At 49.4% G+C, this 23,048-nt stretch overlaps 2 protein-coding genes across 15 annotated transcripts in view; one reads left to right on the top strand and one right to left on the bottom strand.

Annotated features, from left to right (window-relative positions):
• Positions 1–13,827, bottom strand: part of Iqce (IQ motif containing E) — a 51,485-nt gene extending 37,658 nt beyond the window's left edge. For 4 of the 7 annotated variants that reach the window (XR_002393356.2, XR_002393357.2, XM_013070615.3 and 1 more), the window contains exons 1-3: positions 11,465–13,827; positions 3,091–3,138; positions 1,903–1,948 (exon numbers count right to left, since the gene is read on the bottom strand). Coding sequence is in view for 4 of the 7 variants with exons in the window: in XM_013070615.3 (XP_012926069.1) it covers positions 1,903–1,948; positions 3,091–3,138; positions 11,465–11,491 (121 nt within the window). In the remaining 3 variants the exon portion in view is untranslated. Of the gene's footprint in view, positions 1–1,902; positions 1,949–3,090; positions 3,139–11,250; positions 11,375–11,464 lie in introns of all 7 variants that reach the window. The other 3 variants (XM_021254704.2, XM_004840416.4, XM_087196499.1) reach the window with 3 other exon arrangements.
• A 308-nt stretch (positions 13,828–14,135) lies between these two features.
• Positions 14,136–23,048, top strand: part of Brat1 (BRCA1 associated ATM activator 1) — a 35,245-nt gene continuing 26,332 nt past the window's right edge. For 3 of the 8 annotated variants that reach the window (XR_015445508.1, XM_087196497.1, XM_087196495.1), the window contains exons 1-7: positions 14,196–14,249; positions 14,421–14,807; positions 15,122–15,265; positions 18,330–18,490; positions 20,817–20,964; positions 21,369–21,741; positions 22,029–22,148. Coding sequence is in view for 7 of the 8 variants with exons in the window: in XM_087196497.1 (XP_087052623.1) it covers positions 14,588–14,807; positions 15,122–15,265; positions 18,330–18,490; positions 20,817–20,964; positions 21,369–21,741; positions 22,029–22,148 (1,166 nt within the window). In the remaining variant the exon portion in view is untranslated. Of the gene's footprint in view, positions 14,250–14,420; positions 14,808–15,121; positions 15,266–15,668; positions 15,854–18,329; positions 18,491–20,816; positions 20,965–21,368; positions 21,742–22,028; positions 22,149–23,048 lie in introns of those variants that run through there. The other 5 variants (XM_087196496.1, XM_013070613.3, XM_004840415.3 and 2 more) reach the window with 5 other exon arrangements.

The raw sequence follows: 23,048 nt of genomic DNA, 5'->3' as shown, positions 1-23,048 counted from the left end.
CTTGCACTCACCCCAGGACTCCAGGCAACCCGCAGGCCTTGCAAACTCTCAGTGTTTAAACGTAAATCAGGGGCCGGGGATCTAGCTCAGTGGTTCCGCTGCCTGCCTTGCAAGTGCAAGGTCCCAAGTTTGATCCCCAGTACCCCCCGAAAAAGTAAATCAGTGATCAGAAAAAGAGACCATGAGCTAGACATGGTGGCACACACCTGTCACCCCAGCACTCTGGGAGGCTGAGGCAGGAGGATCACAAGTTGGAGCAAAGACCCTGCCTCAAAATAAATTAAGGGCTGGGGATGTAGCTCATGCAAAGGCCCTGGGTCCAATCCCCAGTACAGAAGAAAAGGAAAAGAGCCCATAAATCACACTTCTCTTGTAATGTGTATAGAATTATTGATGAGCTGCAGGGATTCCTCAGGAAAATGTATGCATGCAGAGAAAAGCCAGGGCAAGGAATGAAAATGAAAACAGGACAGTGGAAACACTATGGTGTTTGATGCTGCTTGACGAATCCAATGGAAAAAGCAGGATGCCCAGGGTGGCTGGGAGGACAAAGAGCTTCAGAACTCCGGAAACTGCAAACCTCTGCATGAACTGATCAGGTATCTGAGACAGCTGTTGAGTACACGGGACAGATGTGGGCCCTGATGCCACCACACTTGACATCCAGACCGGAAAAACAGTTCCTGAACAAGTCTCAAGAGGTTGTGACTCATCTGGGAGGCAGGGGCAGCGTGCTGGGATGTGGCCATTGGTGTGAAGGGCTGAGAAGTCTCTCGACAAGGAGCCCTGGGGTGAGGGGAGGGGCGTGGGTCCTGTGAGCAGAGCAGGCTCCTGCGCTGTGGGGAGAGAGCTGGGGAGGACACACTGCAGGTCAAGTGCAGCCCTGACACTGACACTGCCCAGGCTCAGGCTCTGGCTGGTCTAAATCCCAGGAAAAACAATTTTGATGTTTACAAAACTCAAGAGGAAAACAATTTGACTGACTATCCAACACTTGGAATGCTTGGCATTCAATAAGAACTCAACTTTCCTTTTCCTTTTATTCTTTTGTGTACTGGGCATTGAACCCAGGGCCTGCTGCATACTGGGCAAGTGTGCTACTCTGAGCTACAGTAGCCCTTGGTTTCTTTCAAAGGTGTGCATTATTCACAATACGTACCATGAAATCTTCACAGGAATGTACATGCTGTGCTCTGGGGCCAGTACAAAAGCTCATTTGTATTCTCTCGATGTATCATGTACACAATAAGTATGTCTGAAGTACATGACACATATATGTAAAATACATACACACACACACAGAGGGCAAGGTCAGGGAAGGCCAGGCCCTTGGGAGCAAAAGGGAGCCCGTCTAGGATTTCACGCTGCCATAAACACATTCATGCAGGTGAGACTGGCTGTGCTCAGAGAAGGTGACAGCAGAGACAGATCAAGAGGCCTTGCTGGCATCTGGACCAACCCCATCTTGGCAGCCTCATCTCATGGGCGCTGCCTCCTGGCCATCCGAGTGCAGGACTAAGCTTCCCTCATCCTGCTGAGGATGCAGAAAAGAATCATGGCAGCAGAATGAACCTGAGAGATCCCAAAAGGAACACAAAGTCCCTGCCTTGGAACGCCCAGCCCTCTCAGCACAGGGCTCCAAATAGGCCAGGAAGCACTGTATCTCAGGAGAGGCCGAGCAGGGCAGTGTCCCCTGAATAGGGCCTCTCCACAGGAAAGCCCAAGAATGCCCTCGGACAGGGCAAACAGAAGTGGTCCTGCTATCACCATGCCTCACCAACCGCACCTGCACTGGAGGAAAAGGCTTTCACTGGCTCCAGGACGGCAGAAAAGGGCAGCTCTTGGAAACTCTCCACGGTGAGAGCGTGGACATCAGAGGATGGGAGACTTGGTTGTACTTACTCGGTGATGTGGGAAGAGGTCTGTGCAAACCTTTCCGCTTTGTCTTCTGAAAGGAAGAAGAAGGGGTGTGAAGCAGGCTGAGGTTCCTTCCCCACGAGTCCCACTGTGTCCCCAGTATGCAGCCTGGCTGTGTTCAGAGAGGGGATGAGGGACAGCTGAGCTCGCTGAGACCTGCGCCCGGTCTGCAGGGCAGACCCAGGGCACCACAGTGCTCTCACGGATACGGGCAGTTCCAACTAAGCACAGGACACCAGGGCCCAGGCCCTGGGTCTCGGAAGGAGGATCCCACATGAATGTGGGTCTTCTCTCAGTGCTTCTCTGGAGTGTTGGGGCACAGTTCTGTCTTGGCCAACCATGTAAGTACGGCACCTGCAAAACCCCTGAAGGAAGAGTCCAGCAAGGAATGAGCCTGCGTGAAGGACTCTTTTGTGACAAGCCTGATGCCATAGGTAGAACTGGGTGAAAATCTGCTTCTGCCACTAACTAGTCCTGAGGCATGGGGAAATGACTAACCTATTTTCCCTGTCTGCCTCACACTAGGCAGGGAGGTGGTGGGGTCATGGCCGTTTTCCCTTCTTTCCATCTGGTGGGGACAATGAACCCTCTGTCCCAAGTGGGCCAGCTTCTGCCTGGGATTGGTTTGGGCTACTGCTTCTCAAGGCAGCATTTGTGCCTGCGTCCTCAGTGAGGTCACTTAGCAGAGAGAGGTCCCTCTCTGGAGACAGGAGAACAGGGGCTATCCAAGGTGGATCCAAGTTGTGCCAGTGCTGGGTCCGCAGTGAGACTCCATTGTTTTTGCTTGTTCACTGAAAGAGCAATTGGCTGGCTTCCTCTGCCACCCAGCACAGCTTGCAGCCAACCCAGAGGGCTGCCCTGGAGACTCCTCACTCCCCACCAGACCTCCTGGCCAGCTCCCAACACTCCCAGACCTGCTGCCAGGCCAGGCTGTGCTTGGCCCTGTCCGCCTCCCTGACTTTCCCTTCTCTCCCATGTCAGGGCTGGGGACAGGTGCGGGCCAGCACCGGACATGGGATAGGAATTAGTCATCTGCCTCCATGAACTTTGCTCAGGATTGCTGGAAAAAAGTTTTAAAATTATAATCACAAATTTCCAAATCCAATTAAGGGACTGAAACTTTCCAACACCAAGGAGCATCCAGCAGGAGCTGCAGGCCCCTATTATACTCACCAGCTCCAAGTCAGAGTCAAAGGTGATTGCAGACAGACTGTCATCTCCCTGCAGGAAGAGAGGAAATGCTGTCACTGTAAGGCAGTGCTCAGCCTGTGCAATAATGAAACAGAACCCAGCAGGCTGCACACAGGAATCTCCAGACACCCAGGCTCCCAGAGAGGAGGAGACAGACAGCAAGGCCTCCTCGTGGGGCTCCTGTCCTCAGACCCACGCGGCGTGCTGCAGAAGTGCTGTGTGCCTTCTGTAAAGAAAGAGCTCTAGACTAAACATTTCACTGTTCATCCTGTTTAAATGTTCTGATGCTTAGGCACTTTGCATCACAGCACGATGGATCTGGCTCCTGTGAGAACAGGGCAGTCTTATTCTAGAAAACATACTCCAGGGGCCAGGGGTGTGGCTCAGTGTACAACATGTGTTTAGCATGCGGCAAGCCCTAGGTTCCAGCCCAAGCATTGCAAAAAACAACAAAAAAGAAAGAAACAAAACAACCAACTCCTTATTAGCACACCTGTTATTCTATGAGGAGACAGTGGGCTTAAAAAGCTTCCTGTCTTCTTACTGCGGTGACTTTGCCCTGGCTGTGGGGGTACAAGGAAAGCCCCACCATCTAACACCAGGGCCAGACCCCAGGCCCTGGAAGGGCGTGTCCCAAAGAAAGGAAGCTGTCTGTGTTAACTCAGGTTGAAGTCCTAAAAAGAGTGATGACAGCAGAATATGTTTAAAACTTCTTTCAGAATAGTGATTTATAATGCTGGCAGTTAGACAAGGCTCTTTATTTGGAGCCACAACTGCTATGGCAGAGGGTGCAGGCAAGAAGGCAGAGCAGCCACCATCAAGGTGTTCAGAAAGCCGCAGGAGGCCGTGCCTAACTAATTAAATGACAGTGTGTCAACACGGTGACTTAAGATAGGGACCATTAACAGTGGAAATTATAAAAGTACCAAGGGAAAGCCAGGCCTTGCGGCAAAACCTGTAATTCCAGTGTTGTGGCAGTGCAGAGCAGCTCAGTGTTATGGGCAAGTGTTACAGCTCAGTGTGGCAGCTCTGGGTCACAGCTCTTGGTCAGTAGAAGAGGTGGAGGAAAACCTTTATTATGCCGGGCTCAGAGGAGTCTGAGTGTCTTACCAGAAATGAAAGCCTCCGTATACAGGGATATATAGGGTAGGCGAGCATGCTCAATGAAGCAGCGCTGCAGAGTTACAGAACATTCATGAAGTAAAGGGGTGGAGTTACAGAACATTCCTGAAACACATGCTGTGTGAGCATGCTCAATGAAGCAGGGGGTCGGAGCTACAGAACATCCCTGAAGTAAAGGGGCGGAGTTTAACTGAACCTTCTTGTGAATGTCTAATAGGACATTCCTGAAAGGTCACACAATTCAGACAGTCACAAACCATTTTGGTACATTGGGCAGGAGCCCAGCAACACAAACTTACATTTCTAAAACAAAACATTCTGGGGGAAAAAAAAATGATGGCAAGGGCCTGTCCTATTATACAGCACCATCACCAGCACTCTGGGAGGTTAAGGGAGGAAGACTGCAAATTTGGGCTTGTCCTGGACAACTTAGGGATTTAGCAAGACCTTGTCTCAAAATAAGAAATCATGCTGACGTATGTTCTCTGACCACAGTGGTAAGGACAAATTGACAAGAGAAAAAAATTATAAATTCAAAAATGTCAGAATTAAACAACACATTCCTATACAACCAAGGGGGTAAATTAGAAAATACTCAGGTGAAAAGCAGGGCCCAAAGGGAAACACACATCTGTAAATGTTCACATTTAAGAAGTCACGTCAAGTCAACAACCTCACCTCTCACCTCCCACCTCATCTCTCACCTCAGGATGAAAGCTGTGTCCAACTACAAAACTACAATTTGTAGTTGCAAACACCTACCCAGAAAAGATCTCAGGTGAGTAAGTTTTCACCCTCAGAAAGTACAAAGCGAAAAGTAAACTCACAGCAAGTAGAAAGAGGAAATAATAAAGGGTAGAGACTAAATGGGCTGGAAAAAAAAAATCAACAGAACCAAAAACCAGTTCTTTGAAAAGATCAAAAAAACTGACAAGCATTTATCAAGACTGATCATGAAAGAAAGAGTTAAGACACTAAATTATCAAAATAATGGAACAAGAGGGGACAATACTACTGACTGCATGGAAATAAGGAAAAGCCCAGGGCCACATGGTCCTACCAATGAATGCCACCAAATACTCAAAGGTAAATTGACACCAATCCTTCACAAATTAGAAAAGCAGGGAAAACCTTCCAAATCACTACATGAAGCCAGCATTACCCTGACACCAGACCAGATAAAGAGACTGCAAGAAAAGAAAACTACAGATCAATATTCTTTTTGAATACATATCCCTCAACAAAATACTAGCAAATGGAATTTGGCAACATTAAAAAAAGGATTATACCAAGGAGGGGATCGGATACCATGACTAAGAATGATTTATCCCACAAATGAGCAAAAGGTTGGTTTAACACACACCAAAATCAATGTAAAACACCATCTTGACTAAAAACGCATCATTATCTCAGAAAGACAAAAACCATATCATTATCTCAGAAGCCATGGGGCTGGGGATTTAGCTCAGTGGAACCACCTCTGGCTGCCTCACAAGTGCAAGGTCCTGAGTTCATTCCCCAGTACCCCCCCAAAAAATACAGATCTCGTAGCACCTGTGCTTCTGTATAGCATGTATCACATGAGTAATCATTAAGGGCTAGGGATTTAGCTCAGCAGCACAGCACCTGCTTGGCAAGCATGAGGTCCTGAGTTCAATTCCCAGTAACAACAACAAAAAGCTGTAGAAAATGAATTTGACACACATTCGTGATAAAAATACTGAAAAAACTTGAAGAGAATTTTCTCACCTAATAAATGGCATCTACAAAAACCCAGAGCAACATCATACTTAAAGAAGAAAGATTTTGAATATTTTCCTCTTAATATGAAAAAAAAGACAATATCCTTTCTCATTACTTCAATTCAAATGGTACTGCCCTTCTAGCCAGGACAATCCAAGAAAAATAAATGAACATTATCTGATGCTCTTACATATAGAGAATCCACTAAAAAACTATCAAAACTAATAAATGTGCTGGCCATAGTGGTGTATGCCTATGATTCCAGTATTCTGGGAGGCTGAGGCAGGAGGATTGTGAGCTTAAGCCCAACCTGGGCAACTTAATGAGATCCTGTCTCAAAAGAAAAAATAAAAAAGGGCTGGGGATACAATCCCCAGTATGGGGGGTGGGGGGTGGGGATAATAAATGAGTTCAGCAAGTTTATAAGAAACAACAGTCATATGAAATATTAATTGTAGTTGTATCTGTTGCCAATGAAAAATCTAAAATGAAATTAAGAAAATCCCATTCACAGGATTAAAAAATGTGCTAAATATACACAATGGAATATTTTCAGCCATAAGAAAGAGTGAAGTCTTGTCATTATGGAGGACATTATGTGAAGCAAAATAGGCCAGGCATGGGAGGGCAAAGGCTGTGTGTTCTCACTCATATGCAGAAGCTAAGAAGTTGATCTAAACAGAAGCAGAAAGTAGATTAGTGGTTACCCAAGGCTGCGGGTGGAAACAGAGAAATACTGGTTAAGGTGCAAGAATACTGTTAGACAGAAAGATTAAATGCTACCGCAGCATAGTAGTATGACTATAGCTAACAATAATTTACTGTATATTTCAAAATAGCAGTAAGAGGGAAATTTGAACTTTCCTAACACAAAGAAATGATAAATATATGAGACACTGGGTATGCTAATTACTGTGTTTTGATCCTTATACATATGTCAAAATATCACACAGTACCCCATAAATATGCACAATTATTATACCAATTAAAAAAACACAAGTCCCTGGGTTCAGTCTACTGGAACCAAAAGAGAAGAAGAAAGCCAGTTTTGTACACTAAAAAATACAAAACATGGCTGAAGGAAGTTAGATAGTGACACAAATGGGAAGCTATCCCACGGTGATGGACTGGAAGACTGTCTATTATTTTAAGATGGCAATACTGCCCAAATTAATGTAAAGATCCAACGCTGTCCCTATCAAACGTCACTTATTGGTTTTTGAAATCTACAAGGAAATCTGGGCACAGTGGTGCATACCTATAGTCTTAGCTACTCAGGAGGCTAACGTGGGAGGATCAGTTGAGCCCACGATTTGAGATCAGCCTGGGCACAGGGAGACCACCCCCCAATGAAAAAAGAAACAAAAAGAAAAGAAATTGATAAGCAGCTCATAATACTCATTCGGAAATGCAAGACACGCAGAATACCAAAGAAAGATCTCATAAAAGTTTCAGGACTCATACTTCCCAATTTTATACGTACTACAGAATTATAATAATCAAGACCGAATGACATGGGCTGGGGATTTAGCTCAGTGGTGCCGCGGCCTGCCTCCCAAGTGGAAGGTCCCGAGTTTGATCCCTGGTACCAAAAAAAACCCTGAATGTCACTAATGTAAGAATAGACTTTTGAAAAGGGTGCCAAGACTGTATTAGGAGAAACAAGAGTAGTGCTGGGATAGTCAGTGCTGAGACTAATGGACATCCACATGCAAAAGAATCTCTTCCTAACAATATACACAAAAGAAATAACTCAAAACGCACCACGGACTAAGTAAGACCTAAAACCATAAAACTCTTAGCAGAAAACGCAGAAATCTCTATGACCTTGGATCGAGGAATGGTTTTTTAGATATACAGTGGTGCCTTGGTCCATGCACTTAATTCTTTCCATGATTCTGGAATTAAATTCAAGAACTGAGGTATCACTGTAACTCTAAAAGATTGAAAGAAGCTGGGCATGGTGGTGCATCCCTGTACTTTCAGCACTTGGGAGGCTGAGGCAGGAGGGTCGCTGCAAGTTTGAGCCCAGCCTAGACTACATAGTGAATTCAAGGCCAGCCTGAACTACATGGCGAGACCCTGTCTCAAAAATGAATAAATAAATGAGAAAAAAAAATGAAAGAAAAAAATAGGTAAACTAAACTGTATCAAAGCTGCATCATAATTAAGAACTTTTTGTTCTATAAAGAGTACCAGTTTACCACAAAAAACACAAAAACTAATAAATGAGGTGTTATGGCCCCTAAAGCCTCTTGCGCTCATAGGTGGAGCTTCTGGGAGTGATGAGATCATGGGTGTGATACTGGATTAGCCCACTGATTGGTTTAGCATAGCTCTGAGTGTGGTTGATGGATTTACTGAAGAGGGGAAATCCACCCTGGGTGTGGATGGCACCAACCAATAGGCTTGCATCCTGGACTGAATAAAAACGGAAAGAAGGAATTCTCACTGCTTCCTGTCTGCCTTATCATGAGCTTTCTTCTCTGCCATGCTGCCTTGCCTTGGAGCCAGCTGACTAAGGACTGAAACCTCTATAGACTGTGAGCTGAAATAAACCTCTTCTTCTTTAACTTATAGGTGTTGGTATTTTGTCCCAGGAATGAGAAAGTAACTAAGTCATGAGGTCAGCAAGAAAGTAAAAGACAAGCCACAGAATGGCAGAGATTATTTGCAAATGATATGTCTGGTAACAGACTACTATGCAGAATATATAAAGAACTCATAATTACAACTCAATAATAAAAAGAAAAACCCATTATTTTCAGTGCTAGGGAGTAAACCCAGGCCCCACAAATGCTAAGCAAGTGTTCTACCACTGAGCTACATCCGTAGCCCACAACCCAATTTTTAAAATGGGCAAAAAATCTGTATATCTCTCCAAAGAAGATATACAAATGACTAACATATTAAATGACTATACTAAAGCTACTGAGCTGTACACTTTAAATGAGTCCATTTTACAGCATGAGAGTCGTATTCTGGTAAAAGATGTTTTACATCTGGGAATGTAGCTCAGTGATACAGCACCTATCCAGCATGTGTGAGGCCCTGGGTTCCAATCCCAGCACCACCCAAGAAAAAATTTTTTCAAAGAAGTTTTAGAAAAAGAATGAGTATATGTATTCTACTTCATGTGGAATACATGAAGTTAAGACAACTGGCTGTCTGTCTGGGATACCAAAACATTTTCCAATGAATTAAAGACTCACATGATAAAAGAAAATGTGAAAAGTTACATCACGCACAGGGGCCTGGCTCTGCTGCCAAAGGGTCATTGCTCAGAGCAGTAGTAAACAAATACAGTTTGTGCATGAAACAGGAGACTGACAGTCATGGGTGAATCTGGAAATCTCAATTTCATGTAGGTGGGAGAGCGATGAACATCACCACCAGTACTCTTTCATCTACAGAGGAGAGTGGTAACCTCACGATTTCCTGGGAGGCCAAACCCCACAGGCCTGCCTGCTTGGCTCTGACACATCCCCCAGTTTTAGTTCTCAAGTTCTGACTGAGAACTCTATCTGCTGGAGTTTCTGAAAGGGAAAACACAGACAGCTGATGGTGTTCACAGTGAAGCAGGGTTTTCTGGCACAGTTCAGAGCCAAGGATCTGCCCAAACTCCAGGGGCACAGGACCTCTGCCAGCCTCCCTTGTGTGGATGGCAGATGCCAAGGCCTCTTGTGCCACATGGTGTGAGATTTGGTCTTGGCCACGGAGAGGTCCGGGAGTGAAGCAGGTGTCACAGAGTCAGGCAGACATGAAAGCCCCTGAGTGCTCTGCTCATGTCTCCTGGGCACCATCAGCCCTTCACAAGTGTGGCTCTCACATCACCTGTGACCCTCCCTGTGCTACTCCCCACTAGAATGCATGCAGCCCTGGGGCTGCTTGCAGTCAGGCTGAGGAGCACCCTGCACTTGGGAGGGGCTCCCAAAGCCTCACAAGCATGCCCAGAGGTGCTCTGCTCCCAGGGTTGGGAAGGAGATGGACTTGGCAGCCTCTTCCCTCAGGAAGTTCTTTCAGGTTTAGGGAAACAGATCCAAGCTCAGCAAAAGACCCACGAGCCAGGCAGCCTGGGCAAGGCTGAGTCTTCCATGGGACTGAATCCCTAGAGGCACCAGGGAGGCACCAGGTCCTAAGTTGTTTTTGTGTCCTCAGAACCTAGGACAGGGCCTGACATGTTTATCATATACACACAATTATAGCAACATTGTTTCTAAAAGAAAAAACTCAAAAGAGTAAAAACTGGGAAAAGGATAAATAAAATAGGGTTAGAATTTTTTAAATCATGTTTTAAAAAATATGTGGATATGGAAAGTGCTAACATAAAAGTAAACGGCAAAGATTACAAGACAATATAAACATGATCTTGGTTTTAAAAATGTATGGGGGAAAAGATGTGCAGAAAAATATTAGAAGGAAATTCAGCAAATGTTAGCTGATTTTCTGTAGGTAGCCAGATTACGGATAGTTTTTCAAATTTCCTATAATGGGCATGGATTACTTTCATAATCAGAACACAAGCAGTTCTTAAAGTAGAAGGAGGGCTGAGGTGGCTCACTTGCCTAGCATGCACAAGGCCCTGGATTCGGTGGGGGAGAAGGGAAGGTGGGTGAAGGGATAGTAACTCAGGGCAGGTATAGACAGGCAGGTCCTGCAGAAGAAATGGGAGTGGGGTGCCTTGAGGGAGAAGTATGGACTGCAGTTGCTCCAAGTTGGCCAGCAGGACAGAGCCCCATCCTGGGTGGGCTTGGCACAGACCACTGAGTCGTGGCCAGTGTGGAATCTTCCTCTGGATTATCTTGCACCCCCAAGGAAAAATAAACTCAAGGTGCTTCAGCACCACCAAGCCTATGCCTACCTTCCATTCACTCCCCTAACCCAGCCTAATGCCAGCAATCACTGGTGCATACCACACTGTTCCACCCCAGGGCCTTTGCACCTGCCGCTCCCATACCCCAGGCCTTTCCCAGCTGTAGCTTTTGGTATCTGTAAGCTTCGAAAGGAGCAACATCTCAAAGAGGGTGTCCGGGCCCCAGATCTACAGCAGCCCTCCTGGATCACATTCCACTTTCTGCCTTGACCTTTATTACCCGCCTGTTGCTTTGTCCTCCCCCACGGGAAAGCAACTCGTTCTCATTCAGTCTCCATCACACAGGAGGCCTTCTCTACGAAGAGACTAGCACCCTGCTGTCCGCCCACGGCCCGGGTGGGGGGCAGAGAGGAACCCCGCCTCCGAGAGGCCCTCTACAGGGAGCAGGGGCCCTCGCTCCTCACCGACGGGACGCGGCGACAGGTTCTCGGGAGGCGCAGCCCCGGAGGGCTTCCAGGAAGCGGCGGCTTCGCGAGCGCAGGCGGGAGCTGGAGGCCTGTGCGCGACGGCGGCCGACATCCTGGCGGCCTTGTGGGGCAACAATCGGGCAGGCGTCGCCGCGTCTCGGCCTCCCGCCGCCCGTGCCCGTGGAGCGCGAGGGAGGTCGCAGCGTCTTACCGTCTCTGAGGCCGTTCCCAGGCTCATGGCTACGGTGCTGCCGGGCCGCCGCAGCGCCGGGCTCGGCCGTCTAGGTCCGCAGTCAGCTAGGCCTCCCCAAGCCTTGGCGCAAGACTTCCCGTTGTCATGGCAACCGCGCCGCGGCCCAGGGCGCCCGGATGTGTCCCCGGCCCCCTACGCCGCCTGACCCGGGCGTGCGCGGAGCGAGTGTGTAGTGCCAAGGGCCTATTGCAAACGTTCCGTGTGTTGCGGTGGCCCGAGGTGGGGCTGACCCGGAAGTCGCTGCGCTGACAGCTTGCATTGTCTCCCGGGTCACTGCCGCAGTTACAGGCAGAAGTTTGCGTTCTTAGCCAGACCTTCTCTGATGCATTCTTTTTTATTTTATTTTATTTTTTGTATTGGGCATTGAACTCAGGAGCTTTCGCTTGCGAGGCAGGCGGCGGCACCACTGAGCTAAATCCCTGGACCACTGATGCATTCTTTTTTTTTTTTTTTTTTTTTTTTTTTGGTACCGAGGATCGAACTCGGGTCCTTGCGCTTGCTCAGCAGGCGACGAAACCACTGAGCTAAATCCCCGGCCCCCACTGATGCATTCTTAAAGGAAAAAAAATCGCTTGCTGCCAGAGTTATTTAGAAAAGGCAAATCTAACCAGTCCACTCACCTGCTTAAAAGCTTGTATCCTCCACGACACACACCGTAGCTCTGTTGCCTCCACCCCCAGGGGTTCGCTGTCTTTCTCTTAATAATGAAGAGTGTCTGCTTGTGACTTTATTTTTGGGGGGACAGACTCGCTATGTAGTCTAGGTTGGCCTCAAGTGCTGGGATTACAGGAGTGTACTACCATGCCCGGCACTGTCTATGATTTTGAGTTTTTTAAACTTCTAAAAATCTTTCACAATTCATTTTGTCACCAGACAGGGTCCGAGGCAGTTCCTGAAACAGGTAACCCACCCATTTTGTAGGATAAGTTTGCAAGTTCGCTGACTCCCCTCGCGGATAAATAAGTTTCAGGACTAATCAAAGGCACAGGAAGGTTTTTATTAGTTTCATTAGGAAAAAAATTAAAAATACACAAAGAAATAAGAGTGCAGGCCCTTGAGAGAGAGGCACTTATTGAGGGGGTAGGAATCCCGAGAAAAGCCCCCCACAAAGTGAAGCCCATTTTACAGGTATCAGTCCAGCTTTACAAAAAAAAAAAAAAAAATAGGTAAATATTCTTTGGATTCTCTCAACCTGCTCCTTTATCTTAGATCGGGTTTCTGCTCTTTATTTTTTCAGTTAAGCAAATTTATGCACTGTCAGTATTCCTGAGAAACTTTGGGTATGATGGGTCTGGTAGGAAAGGAGCCTAAATTTAACACAGGGAAGGAACACTGATTTGGATCGCCTTAGATAACTTCGACTGAGGCCCAAAAGCTGCAGTCTTCTTAAACGTACAATTTTTAGTTATAATTTCCTTGTCTGCTTTTTACCTATCTTTTATTTCTTCTATCCTACCTCAATTTGATGGAAAAATTGGTCTTAACTTCAACTCTTGTAGGAAAAACTCCCAGCTGCATCTACTTATTCCTTTTGGAGTACATATTAATGTTTTACTGTAGAACTGTTAATGTAGCAGGCAGTGCTGCGTCAGACTCTGCTGGGATTGTAATCTCCTATTCGTTGTATGTATATCATGTAATGCCTAAAATCTGAAAAATTCAGAATTCTGGAAGATACTAGTCCCCAAAGTTTCAGCTAAAAAATCGTGGACGAATATAGTACAGTATTCATAACCGTGGCAACTGTCTGTGTTCAAAGCCAAGCTGTGCCAACTCATTAGCTATGAACCCGTATGAATGAGCTTCTCTGCCTGTTTCCTCATCTGAGGGCATAGGAATAGCACCCGCCCTCCCAGAACTGCACTAGAATCACATACACATATTTGAAGTTCAGCATTTAGCAGAGTTATTTTGTTTTACTTTCTCCACGGCTACCCAATCAGGTTAATATTAGCATTCACTACCATCTCATCCTACCATGAATCAAAAAGTTCAGGGCATCTGTCTACGTTTCAATCCTTTTCAGTTAAGGAGTCATACCTGCCTGGGAGAGGGCCCACACGGTTAGGGAACGAAGTTGTGCAAAGTGGTTCCCTCATCGATGTTATTTCCATCTTAATATCCACAGAAATTCTCCTTTCTATATAAAATTGGTATTTGCTTCGAAGTCTTGCTGTAAAACCGTAAAACTGATGCTATAGAAAAATGAGCCTTATTTATCTGCGGGCTTTGAGAGCCTTTGGCACAAAGCTGAAAGCTTAGTTTTGAGGTGCTGAGGCCAAAGGCCTTCCCCCCTCTCGGTCTGGGCCGAAGAGGCCCCGCCCCCGAGCATATCCCCGCCTCTTCCTTTAGGAGCTCCGCCTTCGGGACGCTCTTCCGGTTGGCTGCTTGGGCATGTACCACTGAGAGTCCTGTGGGGAGTGATCGGTCCGAGCGACTGATGTGGTGTCACTTTTCCCAGTTCCACAGAGCTTCAGCTCTTTTTTCCAAGTCTTAACTCTCTAGGCGACCTGAGTGTCCTCTAAGTAAACTATCACGGTTCCCGACACCCAACATCCTTGCCCTCTTCCTCCCTGGGCCCGGCGGTGGCACATTCTGAGTGGGTTGGGCGGGGCCTCAAGAGGCTTTGGGGCGGGGTAGAGGTGGGCGGGGTTTGAGACAGGGAAGGAGGCCAGAGACGACGTGGGGCGGGGCTTGAGGCGGTGCGGTGCGGGACCTGTGGCGGACGCATTGGGCCGCGCAGGTGAGGAGTGCGTTGGCCGCGAGTGGTGGTCTAGGTGGCTGCCGTGGGCTGGTGAAGTCCGGGCTCGGCCGGGAGGACAGGCAGGCGGGCGGCGGGCGGAGCGTGGCAGGCCTAGGTTAGGTCCCCGTCGCCGACCGCGGCCGGCACGTCTGGCCCCTTGTGTACCCTCAGGCCTGGCGCGGGGCGGGCCTCCAGCCACAAACTAAGGCGGAGTCGCCGGAGGGCTACTCTTACCTGGGCGGAGCCTTTCTGGGAACAGGCACACGGATGCCCCAGGCAGGACAGAACCCGCAGAGCGACAAACGGCCTCCCCACGTTCTGGGTCGGACACGGGACTGATGGACAGCCTGGTCCTGGGGAACCACTGCTGGCTACCTGATTGTCTACTGCAGCCCCTGCTCACCCTGCGCGAACAGACCCTGGGGCTGGGCACACAGGCTGACCGAAAGCTCCCAGCCCCGACTCCGGGCCACCTGCAGCAAAATCAGCCCTTACCTGTGTTCCCCAACCCACTGTGCCAAAGCCGAGGTTCCACAGATGCTGAATGCCAAAGGAATGGTGGGTTTTGCCGGCCTCTCAGAGCCGGGCCACCAGTACTCGGGGTCCTGTGTGCCCTTCATCTCTGCACGCGCGCGCGCGCGCGCGCACACACACACACACACACACACACACACACACACACACACACACACACACACACACACACACACACACACACACACACACACCACTGAGCTTTGGGTCCATCCAGACAGCTCGGAGCTCCAGGCTGAGGGCTTGTTTCCAGGCCTAGCAGGCGCCATGAGCTGCCTGTGATTAGGGAACCTGGGGTCTGCAGCCAGGCATGAGTTTCCCTCATGTTTCCTGTTTAGAAAACCCTGGGCTCATCATGGACCCCGAGTGCTCCCGCCTTCTCCCAGCTTTCTGTTCTGTGCTGGTGGATCCCAGGCAGGCGGTGGCAGATGACACCTGTTTGGAAAAGCTGCTGGATTGGTTTAAAACGGTGACTGAGGCTGGTAAGGACCACAATGCTGCTCTTGTCTGTTGTCCAGAGGTCAGAGGATGTGTGCAGAGCGATGGACAAGGTGCTCAGGGCTCTCCTGTCCATCTAGAATCTTCCCCTCACTTCCTAGAGACCGTGGCTTATGGGGATAAGCAGGCCAAGGCTGGAGGCAGTGACCTGGAACTGTTAGTGGAGTCCAGCTGCCATTCAGTCTTCCTTCCTTCTCCCCGCCATGTGGTAGCTGCAGAGAGCCCAGATGAGCTGTTGTCTGTCTTGAGTCAGATTTGGTTTCTTTCTGATTATGAAAGAAGTACATATTTCTGGTTTTTGTTTGTTTGTTTGCAATACTGGATATTGTATCTGAGATCTTCATGTTGAACTATATCCTCAGCCCATTGTTTATTTTTTATTTTGAGATAGGGTCTCAGTCACTAAGTTGCCCAGGCTGGGCTTGAACTTGGAATCCTCCTGCCTCAGCCTCCCAGAGTGCTAGAATTATAGGCATGCACCACCACACCCAACAGGAGAGCACATTCAACGCAAAAGAGTAAAGAGGGGAATTATACCGCCATCATTTTTATTTTCTTCCAGCCTTTTTTCTGTAAGTCCATGTTTTTCTTTTCTTTCTTTTTTTTTTTTTTTTGGTGCCAGAGATTGAACTTGGGTCCTTGTGCTTGCGTAGCAGGCGACGAAACCACTGAGCTAAATCCCCTGCCCTCCACTTTTTTCTTATAAATATAAAGTCATACCACAAATACAACTTTAGAGTCTTGCTTTTTCTCACTTACCAATAGAGTGGATGCTTTCCCCATGGAACACATTGATTTTATTCACTCCATTTTATTTGCTATCTAAGCAGCCCATGATTTCATTTGTCATTAGATATTTTGTTATTATAGGGCCAGGGATTTAGCTCAGTGGTGCTGCACCTGCCTTGCAAGCACAAGGTCCTGAGTTCAATCCCTGGTACTGAAAAAAACAAGAGTTGGGAATATTTTGTTACTATAAATAGGGCTGTAATGGCTTTCCTTGTGCATATTCTTACACCTAAATGTTTACTGATAGTTGCCCTACGTAGATTTTATGATATTTATTTATGCTTTCATTACTTCCTTTGATTTATTCTGCTATTTTGCTCTCTTTTGAGTTGAATATATCTTTCTTGTTTTTGTATTTAAGGCTACAGATCTCTATAAAAGCATTACTTGAGGTGCATCCGAAAGGGTTTTTCCCCCCCCTTAGCCAGGCATGGTGGCACACGCCTGTAATCCCAGCACTCGGGAGGCTGAGGTAGGAGGATCATTGTCAGTTCAAGGCCAGCCTGGGCTGCATAGCAAGTTGAAGACCAGTTTGAATGACATAGCGAGACCCTGTCTCAAAAAACAACAAAAAAAGATTTTTTCCCCCTCAGTACTAACAGTTGAGCATAGGGCCTTTGCAGTGGGCTACATCACTGGCTTTTTTTTTTTTTTTTGGCAGTACAGGTGGGGGGGATATCGAACTCAGGACCTTGTGCTTGGGAGGCAGCCTCGGCACCACTGAGCTAAATCCCTGGCCTGGTTTGCGGGGTTTTTTTTTTGGACCTTTGGTACTGAGACCTGAACCTAAGGCCTTTGCACTGAGCTAGATTCCCAGCCATTTTAAAATTTTTTATCTCACCAAGTTACTAACTTGCCCAAGCCGGGCTTGAACTTGTGGTCCTCCTGCCTCAGCCTCCCAGAGTACTTGGATTATAGGCATGTTCCTTTGTATCTGGCCAAGTTTTTTAGTCTTTTTATTGTTGGATTCTCACTTATTTCATTGGCTAGATAAAAGTGTTTAACTCTCCAACAGGTAAATTTAACGTTTTGTTTGCTGAGGTTGCATTTGAACTTAATTTATCACGTTCTTTTACATTTGGCCCTCTGCCACCCATCTCAGCTCCTCTTCTGCCTGTGGCAAAAAGATAAAGCTTCTCTTTCTTTTCTGGTTTGGAAATTTACACATCCTGTTTATGTTCTCCATTGGTCACCCTTACACACTTACTTAACACTTAAACTAGTTTTTCATTTTAAAGAATCTGAAATTGACTGGAATCTCTCAACCTCCAAAAATTGAAGATCTGAAAGCCCTTTGGCTTTGGCTCCCCGATCCTTCCCATCATCACTGTCTAAGACTTTCATTCAGTCTTATTTCAGGAGTCTTCAACAATGATTTATTTTTAGGGTTCTTTTGGTACTGGGGATTGAACTCAGGACCTTGCACTGTGAGGCAGGTGACAAACCACTGAGCTAAATCCCCAGCCTTTATTTTTAGTTTTTTAAAAAATACAACATGCAGGTCTAGTTTTCAGACTTTAATTTTAGAGTCCTTTAGTTTTTGCTCTTTTTTCCCTTAGGCTCACACACGTGTTTATTGGTTCTGTTTCTGACTCCCTCCCCTTCACCCTGCTGTCTTCCCACTGACTGACCACATTTATCTGCTCATCCTTCCCATGAGGACCTCCCCTGGGGACACTCCCTGCCTCCCTGCTTCAGGGAAAACTGAACCATGTATTCTGGGGCCAAGTGCCTAAGGTGAAAATGGTGTTGCTATTTGGGGATTGATCCCAGGTCCTTGCACTGGGCCACATCCCCATTCCTTTTATTTTTTATTTGGGATAGGATCTCACTAAGGCTGGGATCAAACTTTTGATTCTCCTGGCTCAGCCTCACTCAGTACTGGGATTATGGGTGTCACTGCTGTTCCTACACTTTCATAGTCAGTGGGACCAAACACTTTCCCAGGGTTGTGGAGTGCTGTGCTTCTTCTGCATGGCCTTTACCTGTGGCTCTGCTCTTGGCTTTCTACCACCCCCCACCCCCCGCCATGGATTAAAGTCAGGATTATTCACTTGTTGCAAATATTCTTCCCAGTTGGACTGTGGAGTCCAGCACCCTGAGGGACAGGGCCCCTGAGGTCACCCTGGGGATGCAGTGCTGTGTTGGAGTCACATGGAGAGAGTGCAGTGGTGGGGTGCACATTTCCCCACTGTTAGATGGGTTCATGAGTGCCTGGTCACCCCTGTGACAGTCCTCTGGGCTGGGCTGTCCCTGCAGGGTCCAGCCTGCTGCTGCTGCAGGAGAACCCTTGCCTGGTGGACCTGCTGTCTCATGTGCTGGACCTGAAGCCACAGGATGTGAGCCCCAGGGTCCTCTCCTTTTCCCTGCGCCTCGCCGGAATGTTTGCAGCCCAGGAAGACTGCTTTGAGTACCTTCAGGTGAGCCCAAACCCGCCCACCTGCCTGTGCCCTGCGAGGTAGATTCCTGAGGCATTGGAGCCATCCCTGTCCCTGGAGCTCAGAAGGGTCCTGCTCTGGGGTCTGGCAAGTACTGCCAGGTGTTCACCCTGTTTAACCCCCCTCTGAAACATCCACCAGGAGTGATGTTGTGGCTCAGGCGGGACTTGTTAGCAATTGGGCAGAACTGGGATGGTTCTCAGATCTGTCCTGTGTCGTGGCTCAGGCGGGACTTGTTAGCAATTGGGCAGAACTGGGATGGTTCTCAGATCTGTCCTGTGTCGTGGTCTTCGTCCTGAACCTCAGTTTCTTCCCATGGCAGAGAAGGAGCCCTGTGTCAGAGGCTGCCGTGGGGGTCCTTGGGCCTGAAGGCCTGGGTGGGAGGGCTCTTGGCTGTTTGCCATGGGGTGATGACCAACAGAACCTCCTGGCCCTTGCCAGCCCAGAGTAGTGGCTCCTTCTGGCTCCTTGGAGCCCCTCGAGGCAGTGTGAAGACATTGCATTCTCTGTGCCAGGAGCCCTGGGGATGCGTGCTGTATTGGAGTCATATGGGGAGAGGGAAGTGGTGGGGTGCACTTTCCCCCACCATTAGATGGGTTCCTGGGTGACCTCCATTCAGCAGCCTCAGACTTTAAGAGCCAGGCCCCATCTTGATATGGGATGGACTCTTCAAAATATTCTGAGCACCCCTGCTGTCATGAAATGCACATCAGGGCACAACTCTGCTGCTGCCCTTGCTTGTGGTCTGAGTCTGTCCATACAGAGCACTGCAGGGTTTATAGAGTGACTTCTGTGACTCATCTGCCAGTCCAAGGTCTTCCACTTGAGGAGGAAACATCCAGGGGCCAGTCTGGGGCCACCACAGAGTTGGGGAACCCATGCTGGAACTGAAGAGTCAAACTGTCCCAACAATGTGTTCCCAAGAGTGAATTTTCAGTTGAGGATGTTCTTTTGTTTTTGTGGTGCTAAGAATGGAGCCCAGGGCGAGGTGGGGAATCACACCACCATGGGGCCACACCCCCCACCACCAGCACTCTGTTTTCCCCTTCCTTAGTTTCCTGTTTCTCTTTCTGTCTCCTCCTGAGGCTGATGGTGCTTGGGGCTTGACTGCCCTTGAGGGTAGCAGGTCCCCTGTGTGTGAGGATGAGGCACACAGTCCCCTCCTGGTCCTGCGGCACAGGGCAGGCCTCGGGTGCCCTTGCCATCCACCCTGGCCTGGTGGTCTGATAGCCTGAGGCCTTTGGCAGCTGCTCAGCACCACCCGACTCTGTATTGCCTGGGACCCAAGGCAGGTAGCCGAGCCAGGAGTTGCACCCAGGAAGGGTGGGACTTCAAGGAAAGGGCTCCTGTTTGAGCAGCCAACAGCAGCACCCCTTCGCCTGGGGTGGGGATCTCAGGCTGAAGTGGGGTCAGGGTGTGGGCACGTCTTATACCGTTAAGTTGCACCATGCAACTTAAGTCCCACCAGGGTGGAACTTAGAGGAAAGGACCAAGAGGGACGTGAGGCAGGAGCTGCTTTGCAGAGAGAGCCCACATCCTGAGACGCTGATGTTCCCCTGGAGCCTGCAGTAGGGAACAGATTTCCTGCCCCAGGAGGTGAGGCTGTACCTGATGGGATACCTGAGGCCTGGCCCACACTGGGCACAGTCCTGGCTGCCATTTCTGAAGTTAGTCGGGCCTGCCAAGGTGCAGGGAATGACTGAGCCAGTTGAGGGCTCCATCAGCCAGTCAGGATCAGGGGTAGCACAGGGCTGTTAACATCTACTAACACAGGCAGGACAGTGTGATGACACCTAGCAAGGTCCTTGGCAAATGGTGGCTCCGCAGGGACCTTGTGGGGGAAGTGGCTGGGAGCCTGGGCTGTGTAGATGGAATAGCTGCGGGGATGGCCCATGCTTGCACGGTCGGGCTTAGCTGATTCACTTGGAGTGTGGGGTGTCCAGAAGGTCTGAAATTGTCAAGGTGGGGGACACTCCTGTAAAGGAGGTGTGTGCAGGCTCAGCTCAGAGGCTGTGGGCAAGCATGAAGGTCGAGCACCCTGAGGGGCACAGGGCGTGTGGACATGTGAAGGTGAGGTTGTGGGGCTGGAGTCTTAAAGTACAGCCACAGGAGTGATGGACCTTCCCTGAAACCCAGTTTCTTCTCGGAAGCTCTTGCCCTGCAAGGCAGATCTGGCAGTGCCGGGCCCTACCCACTGGCTCTGAGAGCTACCCCTGCTCAAAGCACAGCTGTGTCCCCAGAAACAGACCTGTTTCCCATCTGCCCCATATCCCAGCAACCTCAGATGCCACTTTTCTTTGCTTCCCAGCAGGGGCAGTTGCTGCTGGGGCTCTTTGGGGAGGCGGGACCCCTCAGCTGGGCTGTCTGGAGCGTCCCCACTGTGCGCAGCGGCTGGATCCAGGGCCTGAAATCCCTGGCACAGCACCCCGGGGGCCTGCACTTCCTGGGGGACAGCGGTGAGTGCCTCATGCCATGGGACCCAGGGGAGTCTCTGCACCTGCAGAACCTGGTCCTCAGCTGCAGGGCTGGCAGTCATGGCCCAGGGATGCTGTGGTGGTCATGTCCCTGGCTAATAGGCCAGGCCCTGGGAGCTGGGGGACTCACTAAGTTGCTCACACACTAGCCATGGGGAGTCAGTCTTTTAAATTTGTTAGAAAGAATCAGGAGGTTCCATGGGCTGAACACTTATCCCCAGGTCTGGCTGCTTCTGAATGGGCTGGTTGGGGGCCCTGTGGTACCTACTGCTGTTCACATCTCTCCACCTCTTTCTCTGAGATGCTGAGGGGTATGATTAAAGTGGTCCTGTGCCCCCCACTCTGTAGGTTGACCCCCATTTTACCTGTCCCCCTTTGGTCCACAGGTGCGGTTGATGCCCTCTTCTCCCTGCAGGGAGATTCCAGCCTGTTTGTGGCCTCTGCTGCCAGTCAGCTCCTGGTGCATGTCCTAGCTTTGTCCATGCAAGACAAGGCCGAGGGGTCCCCTAGCCTGAAGGGCAGTGCCTGGCCCGCATGTGCCCAGAAGATTGTGGCCCATGTAGAAGCGTCCTTGTGCTCCACAACTGCCCTGCAAATCACTCAGGCCCTGAACGTCCTCACCACCACCTTTGGGCGCTGCCACAGCCCCTGGACAGAGGTCCTCTGGGGGCAGCTGAGTCCCCTGGTGGCCCACCTGTTGGACAGTGAACCCGTCCCAGCCACACACTCGCTGGTGGACCTCCTCCTCAGCGTGGCCCGGTCAGGTCCCTGGGACATGGTTGGGGGGGGCCCAGGTGGGTGGTGATTCCCCCAGGAAGTCTCAGAGCAGTGGTCACGCCTGGGCACTCCTCATGGCAGACAGAGATGGAATCAGCCCCTGAAAATGCTGCCATGATGGCAGTGTTCCTGAGGAGGACCCCTTGCCCTGGCGAAGGCCATCCACAGGGCTGGGCATCTCCAGCAGGGGCCGTGGCAGTCCCCACTTGTCACTGTGGGGCCTTTGTGGGATAGCAGAGTGATTTTTCTCTCTCGGGTCCTTCCTGCAGTTCTCCTGTGTTTGCTTCTGCAGACTGTACCCTGTGGGAGACTATAGCCCGGATGCTGAGCTGCCTGAGCCCCATGCAAACTGGGCCTCTGGCCTTAGGGACCTTGAAACTTCAGCACTGGTATGATTGGGCAGCTTTGTCTCAGGTGGGGCTCTGGGAGTGTGGTACTTATGGTCAGGGGACTTCTGGGAGAGAAGGCCAGCAAGGCTGGGCAGTGCAATGGGCAGGGCCAGGTGTTGGTGCAGACTGGCTTTCTTAATGACAGAAGAATTATTTTAAAAGCTTATTCCTAGAGCTTCTCTGGTTGAGGGGATAAGCAGAAACCAGAATCTGCTCTCAGCCCTTGAACCCTTCTTGGTGACCATGGCCATAGGTCCTGGAGCCTCATGAGTATCCATATACAGGAGGTGCGCTGAGGGTTGGAGAGAGGAAGGATGTGGAAGGCCTTCCAGGGTCCTGGGTTGGCATACATTTGGGGAGGAGAAGTGGCCTGAGCAGCTCTCCAGAGGGGCTGTGAGTGTGTCACCAGCCTGCCTCTGGGCTCTTGCCCTCCACATGCTCAGAGAGAGTGGACAAGGGGAACAAGGGACCAAGCATCCTGCCCTTAGTGCTCTGTGCTAGGATAATTGCCCCTCCAACCCCAAGGCCTAGACCCTAGGGTGGGCCCATCTACAGAGCATAAGAAAGGACATCTCAGAGCTGAGTATGTTGTTGCATGCTTGTAATCCCAGCCTAAACAACTTACCAAGGCTCTATCTCAAAATAAGAACTGAAAGATAGGTAGAGATATAGGTTGGTGCAGAGGTCCTGGCTTCATTCCCTAGTACCACAAAAGAAAGGTCATCTCAGATCACTGTGCACAGATGGCAAGATGGAGCATGCCTGGGCATGCTCTTGGGAACTCGGAATTCCCTGTTACCCTGAGCAGGCATGGCCCTTCTGGGAGGGTGTGACTATCTCTTCCTGAGCCCCAGAACCCCGGTGGCTGGACACCATGGCTGAGCCCTAAGCCTTCGTCAG

The sequence above is a fragment of the Heterocephalus glaber genome, unplaced genomic scaffold, assembly GCF_053883595.1.
Source record: "Heterocephalus glaber isolate CG9 unplaced genomic scaffold, H.glaber_assembly_v1.0 deba00001610, whole genome shotgun sequence".
NCBI lineage: Eukaryota > Metazoa > Chordata > Mammalia > Rodentia > Bathyergidae > Heterocephalus > Heterocephalus glaber.
This window is presented reverse-complemented; position numbering and strand designations above follow the sequence as displayed.